The 19,944-nt window shown below is 47.7% G+C and overlaps 1 protein-coding gene across 2 annotated transcripts in view; it reads right to left on the bottom strand.

The window, feature by feature from the left end:
* Window positions 1-19,944, bottom strand: part of LOC138286474 (C-C motif chemokine 5-like) — a 32,182-nt gene that overhangs the window by 11,205 nt on the left and 1,033 nt on the right. Inside the window, exon 2 of one of the 2 annotated variants that reach the window (XM_069226769.1) lies at window positions 14,529-14,640. In XM_069226769.1, coding sequence (XP_069082870.1) covers window positions 14,529-14,640 — 112 coding nt within the window. Of the gene's footprint in view, window positions 1-14,524; window positions 14,641-19,944 lie in introns of those variants that run through there. The other variant, XM_069226770.1, reaches the window with a different exon arrangement.

The raw sequence follows: 19,944 nt of genomic DNA, 5'->3' as shown, positions 1-19,944 counted from the left end.
GGAAGCTCCGTGAATGAAGACGAAATATCATCCATCAGCGCATGGATGTACCTCCCCAGAATGCACGTGGCGTTGGTGGCCTTCAACGCCAAACTGCATGACGAAAATATTTTCTTGGACTGCGCATCCAGTTTCTTGGAGTCTCTGTCTCCAGGCACCGTCGGGAAGGAACCAGGCGCTGACTTTGAGGAACAGGAGGCTTGCACCACCAAGCTCTCCGGCGTAGGGTGTCTAGAGAGAAAGCCAGGGTCAGATGGTGCAGCTCGATACCTCCTGGCCACAGCCCTATGAACGGCCGAGGAAGACACCGGCTTCTTCCACACCTCCAACACCGGATCCAGCAAAGCCTCATTAAATGGCAAGAGAGGCTCAGCTGCAGCAGAGGCCGGATGCAATACCTCTGTCAGCAAATTCTGCTTTGCCTCTGCCACCGGCAAAGGCAGGTCCAAAAAGCTCGCTGCCTTCCTCACCACAGCATGAAAGGAAGCAGCCTCCTCCGTATATTCCCCTGGAGATGAAAGGTCCCACTCAGGGGAAGTGTCCAGCCCACTGGCTGTATCCAGACCATGCAGTCCGTCAGAGTCCTCAATCTCTCCCTCCTCTAGGACTCGCTGGTACTCTTGCTCTTCTAAAAGACGGAGAGCACGCCTCCTCGAATGAAGTCTCTCCTCGATACGCGGAGTCGACATGGCCTCCGCCGACGTCGAAGAACGGCGCCGATCTCCAGAAGCATCTGACGCCGCGTCCGGCGCCACAGGCAGCTTCGGCGCCGAGGCAGGAGCCGGAGGACGAGGTCTTGGAGCCGATGGACCAACCGGAGTCACAGGGCAAAATCCTGACTTCGACGGAGGGGCAACCTCCGGGGCCGAAACCTCCGAAGCCACCGGAGCGGCCACCGACGCCGGCACCGGCGCCGAGCCCACATTCCCAAAAGGGAGAAAGGGCATAAAGGGTGCCGGCCGAAGAGGCGCAGGATCACCCAACGAAAAGGCCAAGGGCCCCGAAGGAACAGCCGGAGCAGCTCCTGGAGCCATCTGCTGAAAGATGGTATACATCGCATTAAGAAACGCGGTACTATCGGCTCCAGGAGTGGGAAAAGCCGGATACTGGGGTGCCTGGATCGAGGGCGACCCCGACGCCGGCCTCGACGTCTGCGACGCCGGAGAAAACACAAGAGGCTGCACCACCTCAATCACTGACGCCTGACCAGGTGAAGTCGGTGACGCCGGAGAGGGCAACGCCGTCGATGGATGCGGCGTGACCGTGGGGCTGACCTCCCAAGTCCTCCGACGCCGAGCCGAAGGTGACCTCGAACGAGACTCCTTGCTGGAGTGACGTCGTGAGTCTCTACGGCGCCGGGAGTCTCGATGACGCCGGTGAGACCTTGGCGAAGAAGACTTCTTATGATGTTTCTCCTTCTTCTTTGACTTTGCCATGAATAACTTGGCCTCGCGCTCTTTGAGGGCCTTCGGATTCATGTGTTGACATGAATCGCAAGTCGAGACGTCGTGGTCGGAGCTCAAACACCATAGACAGTCGGAGTGAGGATCTGTAACTGACATCTTGCCCCCACACTCTCGACAGGGCTTGAAACCCGACTTCCTCTGAGACATTGTTACCGCAGAGAAGACTACGCAGCAGACAATACACTGTAACCACGAAGGTAACAGTAACTCCCTCGAAGATAACCGTTTCGAATGCACGGAAAAAAGGGAACTGTCATCGGCACGTCGGCGAGGACTTCTTATTGCCTGTATGACGTCAGACGGCGTCGCGTGGGCTAGAGTGACGTCCTCGTCGACGTGCAGAGACTAGTAAGAAGATTTCCGTCAAATGCTGGCGCCATGGGAGTATTCATTAGGTGAGGAATCCACAGGTAATTGTATCCATCAGAAGGAGCTCTGCCAGCCCTGCAGAGGTCTTTGCCAAATCCAGCGTGAATCATAAAGCCCTTCAAGGTCTTGCCACATAGCTGTGAGCTTCAGTGGGATTGATGTTGAGCGAAGCAAAGCCCCACAAGGGCTTGCAACCTACCCTCATTAGAACCAACGCAGCGCGCTGCAACTCAATGCAAGATCTCGCATTGCTGCCCTCGCAGCTCCTCGGAACTGACGCCACCTCATGCGAAGCCTCGCAAAGCAATGATACGCAAACAACACACCAAAGACATAAGGTTCAGTACTCAGTGGGCCTAACATGGTCTCTCTAACTGGCCAGTGCTCCATCGTGTCAGCCTAAACTTTTAACTTTGTTCCAGTCCAGCATGACCAAATTGGCTCTGTGTTCTTAAGCACTATTTTTAAAATTGCATATGCACATGGATTGTTGTTGTTTTGGTGTTAAATAATGTATTGAAGTATACCCTATGTTTCTAAATTGGGGTGGGATTTTTCTTGTTTTGTATTTTCACTTTATTACCGTTTGTGTGCTGCATAAATATTAAATATTCTGGCCCTAAGTTAAGCCTGTTTTTGTGCCAAGCTACCAGAGGGTTATAAGGGTTAAGCATAGGTTAATCTGGGGTGTACTTGAGTTCCACCCTGACAAATATTTTTTGCTGCAAGCACTTCTGGTGGGGACTGTAACTCCTAGAGTGCGTAGTCTGCTGAAGAGGGGCTGGAAACTGCCATCCCCAACTGCCGCGACCAGCACTAAAAAGTGCTTGAGGGACACCCACAGTGTGGGATGCCGTTGTTTGCTGCAAGGACTTCTGGTGGGGACTCTTTAAGTCCCAGAGTGCACAGCCTGCTGAGGAGGGGCCGGAAACCAACATCCCTGCTGCCGCAACCTGAGCTATAAAGTGCTTGAGGGACACCCACGGTGTGGGACGCCATTGTTTGCTGCAAGGACTTCTGCTGGGGAGTCTTAGTCAGAGAGTACACACCCTTCTGAGGACGGGCTGGAAACTGCCATTCCCCTGCTGCCACCAGCGGTAAAAAGCACTAGAGGGACACCCATGGCGTGGGACGCCATTGTTTGCTGCAAGGACCTCTGGTGGGGAAACTAAGTTCCAGAGTGCCCAGCCTGCTGAGGAGCAGCCAGAAACCACAATCCCCTGCTGCCGTGACCAGCGCAATAAAGTGCTTGAGGGACACCCATGGTGTGGGACGACATTATTTGCTGCAAGGACTTCTGGTTGGGACTGTAAGTCCCAGAGTGCACAGCCTCCTGAGAAGGGGCTGGAAACCCCCAACCCCCTCTGCCACGACCAGTGCTATAAAGTGCTTGAGGGACAGCCGCAGCATGGGTCGCATGCAAGTGTGTGCCTGGGCCAAGACCGGGATTGTCCTGGCCAGTCATTGGGCCGAAGAGGACGAGCCACCCCTCTTGGCTAGAGGTCTTGGATCTTTAATGGGCCAACTCTTACATCAGCAGGAGGTGAAGTATATATGAAGCTCAATTGACTATGGAGAAAAGGAAAATTGTCTTACCAACGAAAAAGACAGCGCCCAACCTCCCATTCAGCCATCATTTACAAACTATTAATCCTCGATCATGGGGTCATTGACACAGAATTAGAACAAGTGGAGGAAAGAATAGGGGCAATAAAGAAACTGACTCAAAAACACCTTTGGAGCCATTAGTAATAATTGGTAACACTTATAAGAAAGCTCCTCAAACCTCAGTCCCACTACTTACTAGGAGCACAAATGTAAATGACCTGCCAACGCAAGTGGTGGAATTACCTCACCTTAGCACAGAGATAGCTGGCATTAGTGAAGATCTCTCAAACTGGGAGACCTTCCTCCCATCCAAAGAGTGAAGGAAAGCAAAGAAAAAGACCGGGAACAACTGTCGAACAGAAAAGGAGCAGAAATATCCAGTCTGAAGCCACTAAGGGTAGTCAGAAAAAAGCTATATTAACATCAAGTTGTACGAATCTGGGGAAAAACTTATTGGATGGCTTAGTCCTTAAAATTAACTCTATGCTAAAAGATTTGTGTAAGAATCTGGAGAGGAAGATACTAACACTAATTAAAGACAAGATGGATGATGCACAATGATTTTACCCAGGTGTCCCAAGTAATGGTGAGTAACTACGACTATCACCTCTCCCTCTGGCTTCAAATACCAGGATAAATAAGCCTAAAGTGCATATGACTTTTGTAGGGGACCTCTAGTGTTGTGTCCCCGACCAACCATCAACATTTAGAATCAAATCCAAGAAACACTCCTAGGTTCCAGAGCCCGGGTCCCCTCCTTTCTCTTTTAGGCATGCAGAAGCCACATTGCAGTTACCACCGGAAAGCACGCCATATGTGTTGGGTTTAGAAATTGTACCGCCTTTACCACTGAATAACAGGGAAGATACTGAAGCTTTGATGAGAAAATCTTCTCATTGGTTACGTGCAAAAGCTATACATCAAGGATATTTAAACAGTAAAACCTGTATGCTCGAAGGATGAGATGGGTTGGCCTACTGAGAAAAACTACCAAAGACAACATCATAGTGATTAATTTGAAAGATCCTGGATTCGTTCAATTTTTATTAGTGTGCATGAACTATTTAGCAGGAAGCCATGGGGGAATTCAAGCTCTGCCACTTGGCTTTTTTCTAAAAACCAGCAATGTTAATTCAGCATAATTGTAATTCACCTCAAAACCCCCTAGATATCTTGTCATATGTTCAATATCAGCCAAATGTATCCATGGCAAATAGCTTTCAGCCATCAAGCAATGTGGTTATGATTGACTGACTCCCGATGGTTGTGGTGCCAGGAATGCAAGAAGGCGATGCAGCAGCAATACCAACCTCAAACCTAAGAATTGAAGGGGATTCAAACCCAAACTTGGGAATTGAAGGGGATTCAATGCATTCAGAAGTGGGGTCTATTTTCTCTACTCTTCCTATTTCTACGGCTCCTAAATTTAAGGACCATTTGAAAGGCCTCTCCTTGGCCACCTGGATCATTGTCGGTGCCCGCACAAAGCTTGGAAACCCTGATTGGATAAGCTTTATTTCTTCTATTGATGTCATTTGTATGCAGAAAACCTGGATGACTAAACCCTTCCATATAGATGGTTATCTTGCCTTGTTAAGAACCAGCACTCCCCTCATCAGTAGGGAGGACCAGGGGTGGCCTTGACATTTTTGTTTTTGCTCAACTACCATCGGCCAATATTACAGTTAGATGATCTTCACCTTATTATTTTGATTTCTCTGATATCTCTTACCGGGGATTATGAAATTTGTTGATTATTTCTTATAATAATGCCCCCAATCAACATGCATGCAAAATCATTTACGATGTAGCTAACTTTTTGGAGAATTTCCATCTGCATTTGGCTAAGGAGGTGGTTCTGTTATGGCTAGGGGATTTTAATATTTCACTATGCCCTCGGGGCGATTCAAAATTGTGTAGTCTCCCTATAGATTACGGTACAAATAGGTCACATTTCAAGCACACAACACTAAGGGACGCCTTGAAAACCCTTTTACTGAAGTATGATCTAATATTTTTGTCCGAGGTTATGCTAAATGATAGTCAAACAATCCCCACCTTTACTGAAAGAACTCCTAGGAGCACCACTGATTTTATACACATTTCTACAGATGCCTCCCACCTTATTCAGGATTTTAAAATGATCCCTAATTGTAGTAGCAATTACAATCCTGCGAGCATCATTTTGAAATACAATGTAAAGGTAATTCCTAAGCATAAAAGTACTATTTGACAGGACCGAGAGTTAGATGGGATGAAATCGACCCCACGAAGTTTACCCAAAAAATAATCAAAAACAACACGAAGTCTATTTTTGCTTGTATATCAAGAATTCCAATCACACACCGATAATACTAGAGTTCGAGCGATTATGTGGGTCTATTGCCGCTGGCTTAGCTCTAAACAGGCCGAATGTTGAGGCACCAATGGTTTAGTGCAGCCTGTACTGCTGCTCATAAATGCTTGAAGTCCACACTTAAAGCAATCCCATGCTTAATCGAAGATGTACAAAGGGCTAGATGTCAATACAAGATTAAATGAGTGGAAAATTAGAAATAAATCCTTCAAGGCTTCTGTGATTCGTAGTGGTTCGCAAATAGACCTACCTCAGGACTATTAATGAGGTAGGTCACAGTTTGCTACCCATTAGGAATCGCAGCCATCACAGGGATGGCGGCCTGCTAGGCTCAGCAGACCACCATTTCTGTGTGTCTGTGATTGCTTTTGAATAAAGCAATCTTTTTTTTTTTTTTTGAAACGCAGCCCGTTTTCATTAAAGGAAAATGGGATGCATTTAAAAAGAAAAAAATGAAACGTTCAAGTTTCATTTTTAATGAATAGCAAGTGGTCCATATGACCCCTACCTGCTCTTAAAAAATTATTACCCACTCATTCTCAAAGGGACTGGGGTCCCTTAGGGAGCCCTTCCCATTTGCGAACGGTTTACCACCAACTTTCCGAAGACAGATCTCTTTAAGGACACTACCGGTAAACTGTGAAAGTTTTGCGAACACATTTTGGTTGCAAAACATTTATACATACCTTTCCAATTTGCTATTAGGAAGGGATGCCCTCAACACGCCCATCCTAATACCGAATCGCAAAACCCAAATTATGATTTGGTAACAAGTTACTGAATCACAATTTGATCTTTGTACATCCCAATAAGCATTTTTCTACTTGCAAACGGGCCTATTTTGCTAATCAGCACATTTGCGACTAGAAAAATGCTTTGTACACATGGCCCAAAATCCCCACCTCATCACAAGCAAATAAGTGATAGCAAAAAAGGGGGCTGGCCACATGGCCCTCATTGACCTATCAAGCGCCTTTGACCTAGTCAATCAAGTGAAGCTATGAGGAACAATGCAGAACCTGGGCTTGGATCTAAAACTTCTCAATTTAATAAAATATAACACTTTGATCTGAAAGTCACTGTACGGTACAGCACCCAGGGGGAAAGAATGCCCCAAATATATTCTACACAATGTGTAAGGCAGGGATGTATACTTGCCCTTTTTCTTTTTTTATCTATATTAATGGAATAATGGAACATCTAATGAGGAATGGCAAGGATTTGCCAAGAAAGGGAGAGAAATTGCTACCAATACTCTTATATGCAGTTGACCCAGTATTGATTTCTCGCACGGCAAATGGGTTACAGGGATTACAGGGATTACTGGACAACTTTTTAGATTTTATGCAGGGTCTGGAAAAGTGAACTATGCTAAGTCCTATATTATGACCTGCAGACCCCTGAACACTAAACCTATGCATTTCACAATGCGGTAAACCTCGCCCAAAAATACTGCCAACATTGTGTGCCATGAGGAGCTGGGCCTACAATTTATAGATGAGCAGTATCTCCTCTCTCTTTTGGATTAAACTTCGGCAGAATCCAGAGGCAGGCCTAGTAAGTGTAAGTATGTCTGACTGTTTAGCCTTAGACAATGTAAATAAAATCCCCTGGCTTGCATACTTAGTCATCTTTTAAAAAACTGGGCCTTAGTGAAATGTTCTCTAACCCACAAAATCTCGACACCAACACCAACAAGATTGTGAAACGCTGCTATGGCAGGTCGCTTCCTCCTCTTGCAGGCAGGTCACTTCCTCCTCACCGCCGCTAGACCCGGCTGCCTTCCGATTGTGCCAATTTCATTTTTTTGACTTCTCACTTTGTTACTGCCAATTTCATTTTTATATTTTCCCCGGCTCTACCTCGCTGCTGCGTCCCCGCGGGCCCACACCCCTCTCTCCATCTCCTTCTTCCCTCTCCGTCCCCACCTCTCTTTCCCACCTCTCTTTCCCACCTCAGAGCACCGCTCCTCCACCCCCCTGCTCTTCCATTGGTTTAAACCCCCCTCCTCCCAGCTGCCATGCCCTCCCACCTCCCCTCTTATGCCGGCTGCAGCGCGGATGCGCGGCTGGCGCGCCAAAGGCAAGCCCGTCTGCACCCATCCGACCCAAGACAGCGCCCACCGTCAGACCCCCTGGCCAACACGCCCCCGTACCACCAATCTCCACTACACTGCCTACGACCTCCACGCCCTCAATCCAGGGCGCTCCTCCACCTGCTTCCAGTCCACCCAGACGTGCACCAAAGGACCCTTCTCCTGCAAAGCCTGCAACTTCACCTGCAACGTAACCTCCAAGCTTCATCTCAAAACCTCAGACTGCCGCCTAAGATGCATCCTGCTTAACACCCGCTCCGTCCACAAGCATGCAATCGAACTCTGGGACCTACTGACCACATCCTCCCCCGACGTTGCATTCCTAACCGAAACCTGGATGAATTCGGCCTCGGAACCAGACATAGCCATAGCCATTCTAGAAAACTACAGGATCACCAGAAGAGACCGAAGCAACAAACCAGGAGGAGGAATCGCCATAGTCTACAAAAACACCATAAGAGTCTCCACCAGCTCCAACAACACCATCAAATCAGCGGAGCACCTCCATTTCAAAATCCATATCAAAGCAAACACTACCCTCAGAGGAACACTGGTCTATAGACCCCCATGCCCCAGACCGCAATTCTGCGATGCCATCGCCAACGCTATCAGCTCCCAAGCCCTCACCTCAACGGATTACATCCTCCTCGGCGACCTGAACTTAGAAAACAACAACGACATCAACACCACCAACCTAATCACCAACCTCGCCAACCTCGGCCTCAAGCAACTCATCATGTCTCCCACCAACACCGCAGGACACACACTCGACCCCATCTTCTCAGCCAGCAACCACATCTCCTTCAGCCACACCACTGAGCTCCTATGGACCGACCATCGCTGCATCTATTGCTCCTTTCAGAAGCCGGTCACTCAACACCTCATCACTAAACCCCCCCGCCGCTACTGGAACAGAATCTCAACAGAACAGCTGATCTCCACCCTCAGCCAGGCACCCCCCCCCACCCAGGACCCCAGCACAGCCGCCACCTACCTGCACAAATGGCTAGAAGACTGCGCTAACACCCTCGCACCACTCAAAAAACCCTCAGACTTCCACCATAGACCCAAGGCCAGCTGGTTCACCCCCGACCTGTAGGCCTCCAAACGGGAATGTCGAAAAATGGAGAAGACCTGGCGCCTTGCACCCACCAAATCCAACTACACCGCCCTCAAGACTGCCATCCGCAAACATCACCAGTTGATCCGCACGACCAAATGAACCAACTACAAAAGCCGAATAGACACCAACGCCCACAACAACAAAGAGCTCTTCGGCATCATCAAAGAACTCTCCAACCCCAGGACCTGCTCCCACGAACCCTCGCCATCACAGGAACTCTGCAACTCCCTCTTCACTCACTTCCATCGAAAGATTGAAGACATCCACAACATCTTCGAACCACAGACCCATCAGCCAACCACAGACAACCAAGAACCAAATGCATCAAGCAACACCAACCCTCTATGCTCCAGGACCCACGTCAACAATGAAGACACCATCAACACCATGGCCTCCATTCACTCCGGCTCCCCCTCAGGCCCCTGCCCGCACCAGATCTTCAACAAAGCCAGCAACATCATCGCACCCCACCTCTGCGCAATCATCAACAGCTCCTTCGAGACAGCCACCTTCCCGGAGAGATGGAAACACGCCGACGTCAACGCCCTGCTGAAGAAACCCAAAGCAGATCCAGATAACCCCATTAACTACCGACCTATCTCCCTCCTCCCCTTCCGAGCGAAGGTCATCGAAAAAATCATGAACAGCCAACTTTCCCGCTACCTGGAAGACAGCAAAGCGCTCGATGCCTCCCAATCCAGATTTCGCAAGAACCACAGCACAGAGACCGCACTCTTTGCAGCCACAGATGACATCAGGACCATGCTCAACAAAGGCGAAACCGCAGCTCTCATCCTCTTGGACCTTTCCGCAGCTTTCAACACCGTCTGTCACCGCACCCTTCGTACACGCCTCCACAACACCAGAATCCAGGGCAAGGCCCTCAACTGGATCTCCTCTTTCCTCTCCGGCAGAACCCAGAGAGTACGCCTCCCGTCCTACCTGTCCGAATCCTCATAAACCGTCTGTGGCGTCCCTCAAGGATCCTCCCTCAACACTTTTCAACGTTTACATGGCTCCCCTCGCCAACATCGCACGATCCCACAACATCAACATAATTTCCTAGGCAGACAACACCCAGCTGAGCATCTCCCTCACGAAAGACCCCATAACAGCAAGAAACAACCTCCACAAGGGACTTCACGCCATCGCCAACTGGATGGAATCAAGCCGCCTCAAGCTAAACACAGACAAAACAGAGGTTCTCATCCTCGACAGCAACCTTTCTGCCTGAAACGACTCCTGGTGGCCTACATCCCTCAGAGCCGCCCCTACCCCCATCCCCACCACCCAAGTACAGAACCCAGGCATCATCCTTGACTCAGCACTCCACATGACTCAACAAGTCAAAGCAGTCTCCTATTCCTGCTACAACACCCTCTGCATGCTCCCTAAGATTTTCAAGTGGATTCCCGTTGAACCCTGAAAAACAGTCACCCACGCCCTAGTCAGCAGCCGACTGTACTTCGGCAACGCACTCTATGCAGGAACCACAGGCAAACTACAAAAAAAAAATGCAACGCATCCAAAACGCCTCCGCCCGACTCATCCTTGACGTCCCACGCTGCAACTACATTGCAGCCCATCTCAGAGAACTACACTGGCTACCAGTATCGAAGAGAATCACCTTCAAATTACTCACCCATGCACACAAAGCCCTCCACAACACAGGTCCGGCCTATCTCAACGACAGACTCACCTTCCACACCCCGACCTGCCAGCTCCGCTCCGCTCCGCCAGCCTCGCCTTCGCCTCCATCCCTCGCATCCACCGCTCCACCACCGGAGGAAGATCTTTCTCATACCTCGCCGCCAAGACCTGGAACTCCCTACCGCTCCAACTCCACCAGACCCAAGACCTCCTAGCCTTCAGAAAACGCCTCAAGACATGGCTTTTCGCCCACTAGCTCCCCCCAACCCCAGCGCCTTGAGACCCTAACGGGTGAGTAGCGCGCTTTATAAATTATTTGATTGATTGATTTGTTTGAGTAATATATTAGAGGGAGGGCAGAAAATGGGGACGGTTGAGCTTTATATTCAAATTTCAACTGTTAAAACTATAGAACCATATTTATCATGGATTGAAAACCCAGTTTACCGTTCTTATCTCACGTTCTTTAAATTGAATTTAATTCACTTTAATAGTACCTTCCTAATACAATGTGTTTAAGCACAGGAATTACCTCCCTGTCACTGCAATTACGTTGCGAAACCGAGCATGTATTACTTTCTGTTTTTTTTACTCACTATACTGTGGCCCAAGATCTGCATTTCTATTACGCAATGTAAATATTAGGCAATTCTTGAAAGTGCTTGAGTATTTACAAAAACTACCTTCAATAGAAATTTGCCACACTCAGTTAAATTTTATTAGGGTTGCACTACTTACCAGGAAGCGATATGAATTAATTACTCTCCTATGAATGGTCTAATGATCCCATGTATTTATTGCTTAGTTTTTATACAAGCAGATTTTAGAATGTTTTAGATATTATTTTTAGATTATGAGGAATTGTTGCAGTCTATTTAATCTTTTTTATGTTCTTAAAAACAAAAAAACATTTTTGCTATTGCTTGTCTGTATGTGCGCCTATTTATATCTGTGTATGGCAAATACAGAATAAAGATGTGTGACTGACTGACTGAAATGTGGTTGCTGTGTGAGTAGGGTTTCACCCCCTCCAAAAGTACCGTAATTTCCTATGGTAGACTGTTGACTGAAAAAGAATAGAGCTTCAACCAGCTTCCAAGTCCCCATTTTGCTTCATAACATATTGTTTACCACTTCGAACAAAGGTTGGAGACACTGTAGCAAAAGCGACAGACCATGGATTCCATCTGCATCAGGTCAACCCCCCCCCCCAACAACCCAACCCCACCTTTGACCAAGCGCAATGGGAGTTGGCTGTAGGTCTGTGTGGCTGCCCTTCTCCCAGGCAATTTCAGTCCCGGGGACCCCATCCCTCAGGGTCCGGCTTCTAAATTGTTTTCTTGGGGGGGAGAGGGGCCACGCGCCCACCCCCCCAGCGGATTTTGGCCCCACGGCCCAGGGAAATGATCACAGACACACATACACTTGAACCCTCAACCTTCAGTGTATGGGTCTGAGAATTGAACCACTAGGCCAAAAGAGACACCTTAACATGTGGTGTCCAGACTTAGCTATGACAGCGAACCCAAAGATTCTGAGTGGAAATAGGCTTCAATGCTACATCACTAGGAATGTTTAACAGTCAAGACACTGGAAAACAAACACACATACTGCCATGAGATACAATGATTTCAATCTTCAGCCTACTGAGTGACAGTCAAAGAGCTTTACTAATTAGGCCAGAAGTGACCATGGTCTTCTGTCCATCAAAAAGTTACATTCTTACCAAACATCTTGCTAGTCATCTTTGAAGTCATTGTATGGAGGGACCATTGCAATAACAATCTCTCTCTCTTTTCCATCCCATTATGGGATGGAAGAGAGAGAGTGAGAGAGCGAGAGGACTGGGGGGAAGCCTCAAGGCGCCGGAGTCCTAGCTGCCCTCCCACGTCCTGCGAGACCTGGCATTGCGCCTACAAGCAGGGAGCTGCTTTAAATGGTAGCTTCCTGCTTGTGGGAGCAATGCGTGCAGGGAAACAGATGAAAACCTTTGTTTGACAGCTCACACTTGCAGAAAGTGCAGTGTTTGCTCTGACTTGGCGGGAGCTGTCAAAGCTTCCACCATGTGAGACCAAACAACTGTGTCACGGAGGTGGGCACCCCTGTACATAGCAGGAGCCAGCCCAGGGGTGTGGAGATCCCAAGGGCCATTGTTGACTCTATGATGGGGGCACCTGGCCCTTCTTCAATGATAAATTTGGCCCAGAGAGGTGGTCCCCATGGCCGGGGTTCTGCAACGATCCCCTTCATTCTTTTATTGTAGCCCCAGGAAGGCCCCCTGCATTTTGCTTTGTAATCACCCCGGGGAGGTGGCGGACCGTATGTTTTTTTTTAAATGTCAGAAAAATCAGCAGATCTGGATCCGTGGATTTTTCTGATGTTTAAAAGAAAATCATGTTTTTTAGCCCTGCAGGGTCCCTCTGGGACCCCACCACAAGAACTAAGGGGTCAGGGTGTCCCTACCCTGGCCCCTTTTCTTATTTTAAAAGTTTTTTTTCATGCACTCAGCTGAAGTGCTGGCAGCCAATCAGCACTAGGACAGTTGGATCCAGTTGGACAGTTGGATCCACAGAGGATCTGCATCCAAAGATACCTATGTTTTGTTCAACTCCAACATCTCCAAAACTACTGAAGGGATTTACACCAAATCACAAACAAGCACCATTTTGGACCAAGAGCTAGCTTTCTGCCAAATTTGGTGTAATTCCGTTCAGCGGTTCGGCTGTAGTTGTGTTAAAAATTTGAAAAATGCCATTGACATAGAATGGAGAAATAGTGTTTTGGGATCCCCCCTTTTTCTCTGCCCCCGCTTGATGGATCACTCCAAAACTGACCAAAGTATAAGGTTTGAAAGTTTTGTGAGGGTTCGTCAAATTGGCAAAACAAAAAATGCTCTGTCTATGGTAAAAATGGTCCTAACTATAACTACCTACTGGTGACCGCTAGTAGGTAATGTATGTATGTATGAATGTATATATATATTTTTGTAGTTGTTGTTATATAGATAGATAGTATTTATTTAGCTGGTGTTTGTATTAGTGCAGACCTACTGAAAAGGAAGCAGTATGGGGAATGGGGATAGATGCAATGATACTGTCAAGTGATTGGGAGGAAGCTGGGATCTGAGAGAGAAAGTGGACTGTTTCTTTTTCGTAATGTAGTGTTCTTAAAGAGACCTGTCTTCAGCTCTTTCCTGAATTGGAGCAGGGTTGGGGCAAACCTGATGGATACAGGGATATTGTTCCAGATCCTGGGCATATAAATAGAGAAGGCATGTTGCCTTGTGTTTTCTGTTTTGTTTATCCCTTAGCACCAATCTAATAGTGCCCTGGCTGCAATGTGCAGAGAGGAAGTCAGACAGGCTTGGGTGCCAGTTGTGATGGCTTTGTAGATGATGGAGCTGAGTTTGGAGACGGTGAGAGCAGGAAAGGGGAGCTAGTGGAGTTCCATTGGGGAGGGAGTGATGGGTTCATATTTCTTCAGGCCCCTGATGAGGCATAGACACCGGGGCCGAGGGTTTGTGAAATTGCACCTTTTCCTTCCTACATATTATGCACCCTTTCATTCCTGATGACATAACAGGGTTGACCACTTGTCCTGCCTTTAATTGTTCAAAAGACTCTTATTTGCTTCTGATGGGGCAGAGGAAGACCAAGGGGTGGAAACTAGAGAAAGTAAACAGGGCTTACTATCTTGCTGGTGCCTTCATATCTCCAGATCCTAGGGGTAGTGCAGGCAGTGTTAGTAGTACTAAAGAGCAAGCAAGGAATAGCAGCCTCTTCCCCTAGCTAACCTTTGCAACCATTAAATGATGTCCATGATTAACAGCTGTGCCCAGGAGACACGCACCCTGACACTTACACAATAGCAGGTTGGGAGCAGCGGCTGCTAGTGTAGAAGTACTCTCTCACATGGCTCTGAGGAATCTGGTTCTTGGCGTAGGAGAAGCAACATGGCGTTGTGTCAGATCCAACTATAAGAAAAAAGGAGACAGCATCACTACCTGGAGATAGTAGTGCAGAGCCCATCCCAAGAGCATGTAGGATGGGTCTACGGGGAATTCTCTCTAACCAAGTGATCTGGACTTAAAACGTCAGACATCTCCGTGCAGTAGAACACTTCCTGTGAGTTAAATTAGCTTTGTCCCTTTTTATGTCTGGCACAGCCAAACACATTATTGCACGCACAATAAACAGGTAGAGGCTTTTCGTCAGCGAGGCAGCCTTTGATTCCTTTGGGTCAGCTCACTTCAGCTTCTGCTTTAAGACAGTGCTTTTCACATCTTGGATCCGGCCAGAGAAGTATTTCAGACTCACCATCTCGCTGTTGGGTATTCCTCATCCCGCAATGCTTTCATTGCAATGCATCAAGAATAGCAGCAACTAAAAGGGGTTAATCGCTAATGGACAGGCCTTTTTGGCAGTAAGGATTCACCTGCTATAAGCAACACATTCTGCAATACAATCAAATGCTTACATGAAACATCATTCGAAATAACTATGTAAATGCACGATAATATTTGTCTATTGTGTGTTTTAGAGGTTTTACAGTAAAACACTTTTTTTCTGCAGAAACAAACGACATAAAATTACAAATCAAATGATTCTATCACAAGCAAGGCATTTCAAAATTTTATAGTGGGATATTTTATGTAAGAGTCTTGCTTTGGTTTGTGTTGCCTTAAGTGGGTAAAGCTGTCATGCATTATGTTTTTCTTGACTCATGTGTGTCGCTGGTTTCTATTATATGTCACTCATGAAGCAGCTTGACCACCTCTGCTTCCTAAGAAGGAATGTCCACATCTGATGTGCATCCTCAAGCTTCTTCTCAAGCACGAGCAGTGGCATTGTATGCCTTTCTGAGAGGGTGCTGACCCTTCTGTTCTTCATCAGCCAGCCACTGGTGGCAGAGCCGTAGCAACCATTGGTACAGCAGGTGCAAAGGCACCTGGGCCTAAAGCCCTAGAAGGGCATTGAATCCTGATAATTGTTGTATTTTACTGCCCCAACAGCAGTCAGAGGGTCTAGGTTCCAAGCTTGCACCAGGACCCATGGCATTCTTGCTACTTTATTGGCTGGTGGTATGCTGAAATGAAGGGAAAATTAAAAGGGTTGTCCACACTGAAATAAAATGTGTGGCACAGTGCCTTGAGACCCTATGGGTGATAAGCTGCGCTCCACAAATCTCTGATTGATCGATTGTACCCAGCAACTAGTAGCTGATTTTAATATAATAAAAACTAAAATTCATGGTATGAGACACATTCCTCTGCTCCTACACACAACTCTACATACAGACTAATTTATTTTGAAAGAATGTCCTGCCATGGAGTGGGACAGTAGAGGCGGCTGCTGTGGCGGTGTTGGATTGTGCCGGTCTCTGCCAGCCTCTGCTTCTGGGGCATTTCTTGTGGAGCTGTTCAGCTGCAGACCCGCTGCACACCACCAACTCTCTGGAGGCTCTGCTCACAAGAGGAGAATGGAGGTTGGTGCAGTGCTAACGGTAGAGTGAGAGGTTGAGCCTCTGATGTCCATCGCCTGTCCAGTTCAGATGCCTCATGCGCATCTATGGTTTGCTGCCCACTCCTGAGACTGACGCCCGCTTAACTCCCAGGCCTTCATGCAGGAGGCAGGGTGAGGCAGGGTGATGCTGCCAGGGCGACTGCTGAATGCCTTCTCCAAGGCTCCCTGTGTTCTGTAGAGTTCTTAATACCATAGGGACAGACCATAACAAATAGGTGCGCGTCCTTTGTTTTTTCCCCTGGTGACTAGGTATATCTTTAAGGTGTTAATGCATGCAAACATCAATTGCGCATGCCTGTGTTTGCATGCATTAGCAGATTAAACCCGCTCAAGGGAAAGCTGTTGGCTTTATTAGTGCTTGCTAACTCTGCTAGGGCAAGTCTAGAGCACTCCCCCTGAGCTAATGGGACGCTTTCTATCTAACCTGACAGCTACACGCCTAGAGCCTTCCACGAAATGCACAGCACTGTCCTTTATCCACATAGCTGCAAACCTTGAGCTCTACCTCCAAGCTAAAAGTGAGCTCCTCTTGGTAGCACCCAAAGGTAAACCTAAAATGCTCCCTCTGAGTTAAAGTTATGGCTCCCAGCTGAAACACTACAACTCCAAGCCCTGAACTGTACCTGCGAGCTAAAGGTGCACATACCCACACAAACTAGCAACTCCACACTTGGAAGTCTGGCTTAAAACTAAAGAAGCTCACCCTTTTTAACCCCATCACCCCAACCCAGAACTCTCCCACCGAGCTCCCCTACGTAACCTCAGCACAGGTAAGGGTGGAAACCACCCACCACCAATAATCCGAAAATACCCAACTTGCAACACTTTACCTGAGATAAGATGCAGCTCTCTTTTATAATTCCACAACTTCATACCGTGATTCTTCCTCTAAACTGAAGACACAGCCACCTCTACACCACGTGCACTTAAAGCGCTGGCCGCAAGGTGGAGCTGTCCTCCATCTCCCACAATTCCATACCTCACACTACTTAATATTTACATATGAGCCATTGCTCTAGCCTCTGGGATATCTCTGTGGGAATGTTTTGCTTTTGTGCACCCCTTTATGACAACACCTGGGGACATAGGCTCCCTATTTGTCTTGTGTCATAAGGGAAATTTTGAAACTGGTGTTTGTTGTAATAACTAAAACATCCTTTCTGTCTGCCCCCACTGGCAAAGTTTCATGCCAAGGTTATCTGCAAGCTCTCTCAGTGCATTAAATGAAGTAAGGGTCATAAGTTAAACCTTTAGCCTTAAACCCCCTGAAGGCCAGTAAATTGTGTTCTGTTAACTTGAGTAATAGCAACACCCGTTATTTAAAGTTCTGAGAAAGAATGGAAAAGTGGTATTAGGACAACATAAAAACAGGGGTGGGCAGAACTCACAGAGTTTCATGCCGTCGAATTCCGCAGACTTACATGAAAAGTCAGCAAGATTCTACGGAGCGATCCACGTTGAAAGATCAGTGCAAATGGCACCATGCAGGGTGGAAGAGGGCTCTGCTTCTCAAGTTGATTTTGCTGCCACTCTAGTGAATTTTCTTCTGGAGTGGCAGCTTTTTGTCTGTGGATGGTCGCAAACTCCTGCGATTTCTCGCATTGGGAAAGCTCACTGGATGCCCTCTTAGCGACCCCAAATCACGCTAACGCCAAACCTCATTAGCGCTTGCCAGCTTACAGTTCATGAGCCACACAGAAGAAAAAAATCCACCATTTGGTGGTTGGCGGAATTTTTCCGGAAGTCCCGTTACATGCGTAACACAGAGTGGCCAAAACTCCACCAACTCTGCCAGGTGAGTGGAATTTATCGTCCATCCCTACATAAAAAACAACTTATCTTCATTAAAATCATGACTTCCTTATAGGAAATGACTTTCATGACCAAAGTAGCACAGTTGATTATACAAGGGGGTTTTTGTGGCCTCCTTGGCTTTCACAAGCTCCTGTCCCACAGTGCCACTGTTCCACAACAGCCCCTACCTACACCTTTGAAGCTGTTGCAGAAGAGCTATGTGCCACACACCTCTGCAGTCTTCTCCCTGCCCCATATAACTCCTCATTTTGCCCTTCTCCCACAATTCTACCAGCCCATGTGGTAGAAGAGCCCAACATAACGCAGCTCTCTGTGAGCCCCCTGTTCTTCAGAGACTATTTCCTCAAGGCTCTGACCTATTCTACGGGACCCCATGCTTCAGGGGCATAACACAAGCACGGGCAGCGCCTGCAGTGCCTAGGGACCCCCAACCATGACAGGGCCTCCATTCAGCCCAAAGACTGTGAATATTTGTGAGATAGTAGACTTGTGGCCCCTTATCCCATTCTATAGAGGGTGCCCCATCATTTTGCATTAGGCCACTGTCATGCTCCACATCCCTATAGACACCTGCTTACAGGATTCCTGCAACGTTTATTTGTCTATTATGTGATTTAGATATTTATTAAAACAATACATCACTGTTTTGTGCAGAAAACGACATAAAAATACAAATGATTCTATCAAAAATAAGACACTTCAAACTTTTAAAGTGTGATATTTTATGTATGAGTTTTGGTTTAGCTCGTGTTGCCTTAAGTGGGGGAAGCTGTCCTGCAGTATGGTTTTCTTGATCCATATATGGCATGCTTCTCCTTTCGGTGCTTTCCATTATGTGTCACTCATGAAGCAGCTTGCCTACCTCTGCTACCTGTGCAGGAATGTCCGCATCTGATGTGCAACTTCAAGCTTCTTCTCAAGCACGAGCAGTGGACCCCCAACCGTTCACAGGGCCTCCATTCAGCCCAAAGCCTGTGGATATTTGTGAGATAGTAGAGACTTGTGGCCCCTTATCACATCCTACAGGTGGCGCCCCATCATTTTGCTTTACGCCACTGCCACGCTCCACATCCCTATAGACACCTGCTTACAGGATTCCTGCTATGCTTAGATGGGTGCCCCCCTACCATGTTTTACAGGAGTTCCATGCTCCACCCCTGGTCTGGGGATTCCAGCTACCTTTAGTTTAGTATTGTGTTGTATTACAGCATTTATATAGTGCTTACTAACCCTCTGTGGGGAACTGAAGCACTTGCTTACATGAGCAGCACACTACACTGCAGGGTGTGCGGTTAGAAGGATGCTGTTTTTGTTTTGATCCTGTGTGTGAAGTGTGTCCAGTCGTGCGTGATGACCACCTAGGTGTGGTTATCCTGTTATGGGATGCATCATGTAGCAGTGTGATGGATGATGAAGTGTATGTTTCCCTGACCTGTTCTACAGACTCCTGTGCTCCACAGCTCTATGGACCTCTGGCTTACGGGAATCCTGTTCTGCAGGAGCCCCATGCTCCACAGCTCTGTGGACCCCTGGTTTACAAGATTCCCACTCCCCTTAGCTTGGTGTCCCCCTAAACTGTTCTACAGGAGCCCCATGCTCCACAGCTCAGTGGACCCTGCCCTACGGCCAGACCATTGCACCAACCTATAGCTTTGTGCCCGCCTGCCCTGCAACATGTTGTAGAGCTTGAAGGCTTCTTGTCCAACTGCAGTTCCACCCACAACTCTGTGCCCCTTAGCCTGCACGAGTCACATATCCCAAAGCTCTCTGCCCCTTCATGTCCCTTGGGACCTCTCCTTCACACAGGTCTAAACCTCTCAGTTCTCTGACAAGACTATCCTGTGGGTTACACAGACTTTTCCAAGCCAGGTCGTAAATGGCAGATCTATTTCTCAGATCACATGAGATCAGAGCGATCAGTCTCGTCCAAAATATCATTG

Source organism: Pleurodeles waltl, chromosome 3_2 (genome assembly GCF_031143425.1).
Source record: "Pleurodeles waltl isolate 20211129_DDA chromosome 3_2, aPleWal1.hap1.20221129, whole genome shotgun sequence".
In the NCBI taxonomy this organism is placed as follows: Eukaryota; Metazoa; Chordata; class Amphibia; order Caudata; family Salamandridae; genus Pleurodeles; species Pleurodeles waltl.
This window is presented reverse-complemented; position numbering and strand designations above follow the sequence as displayed.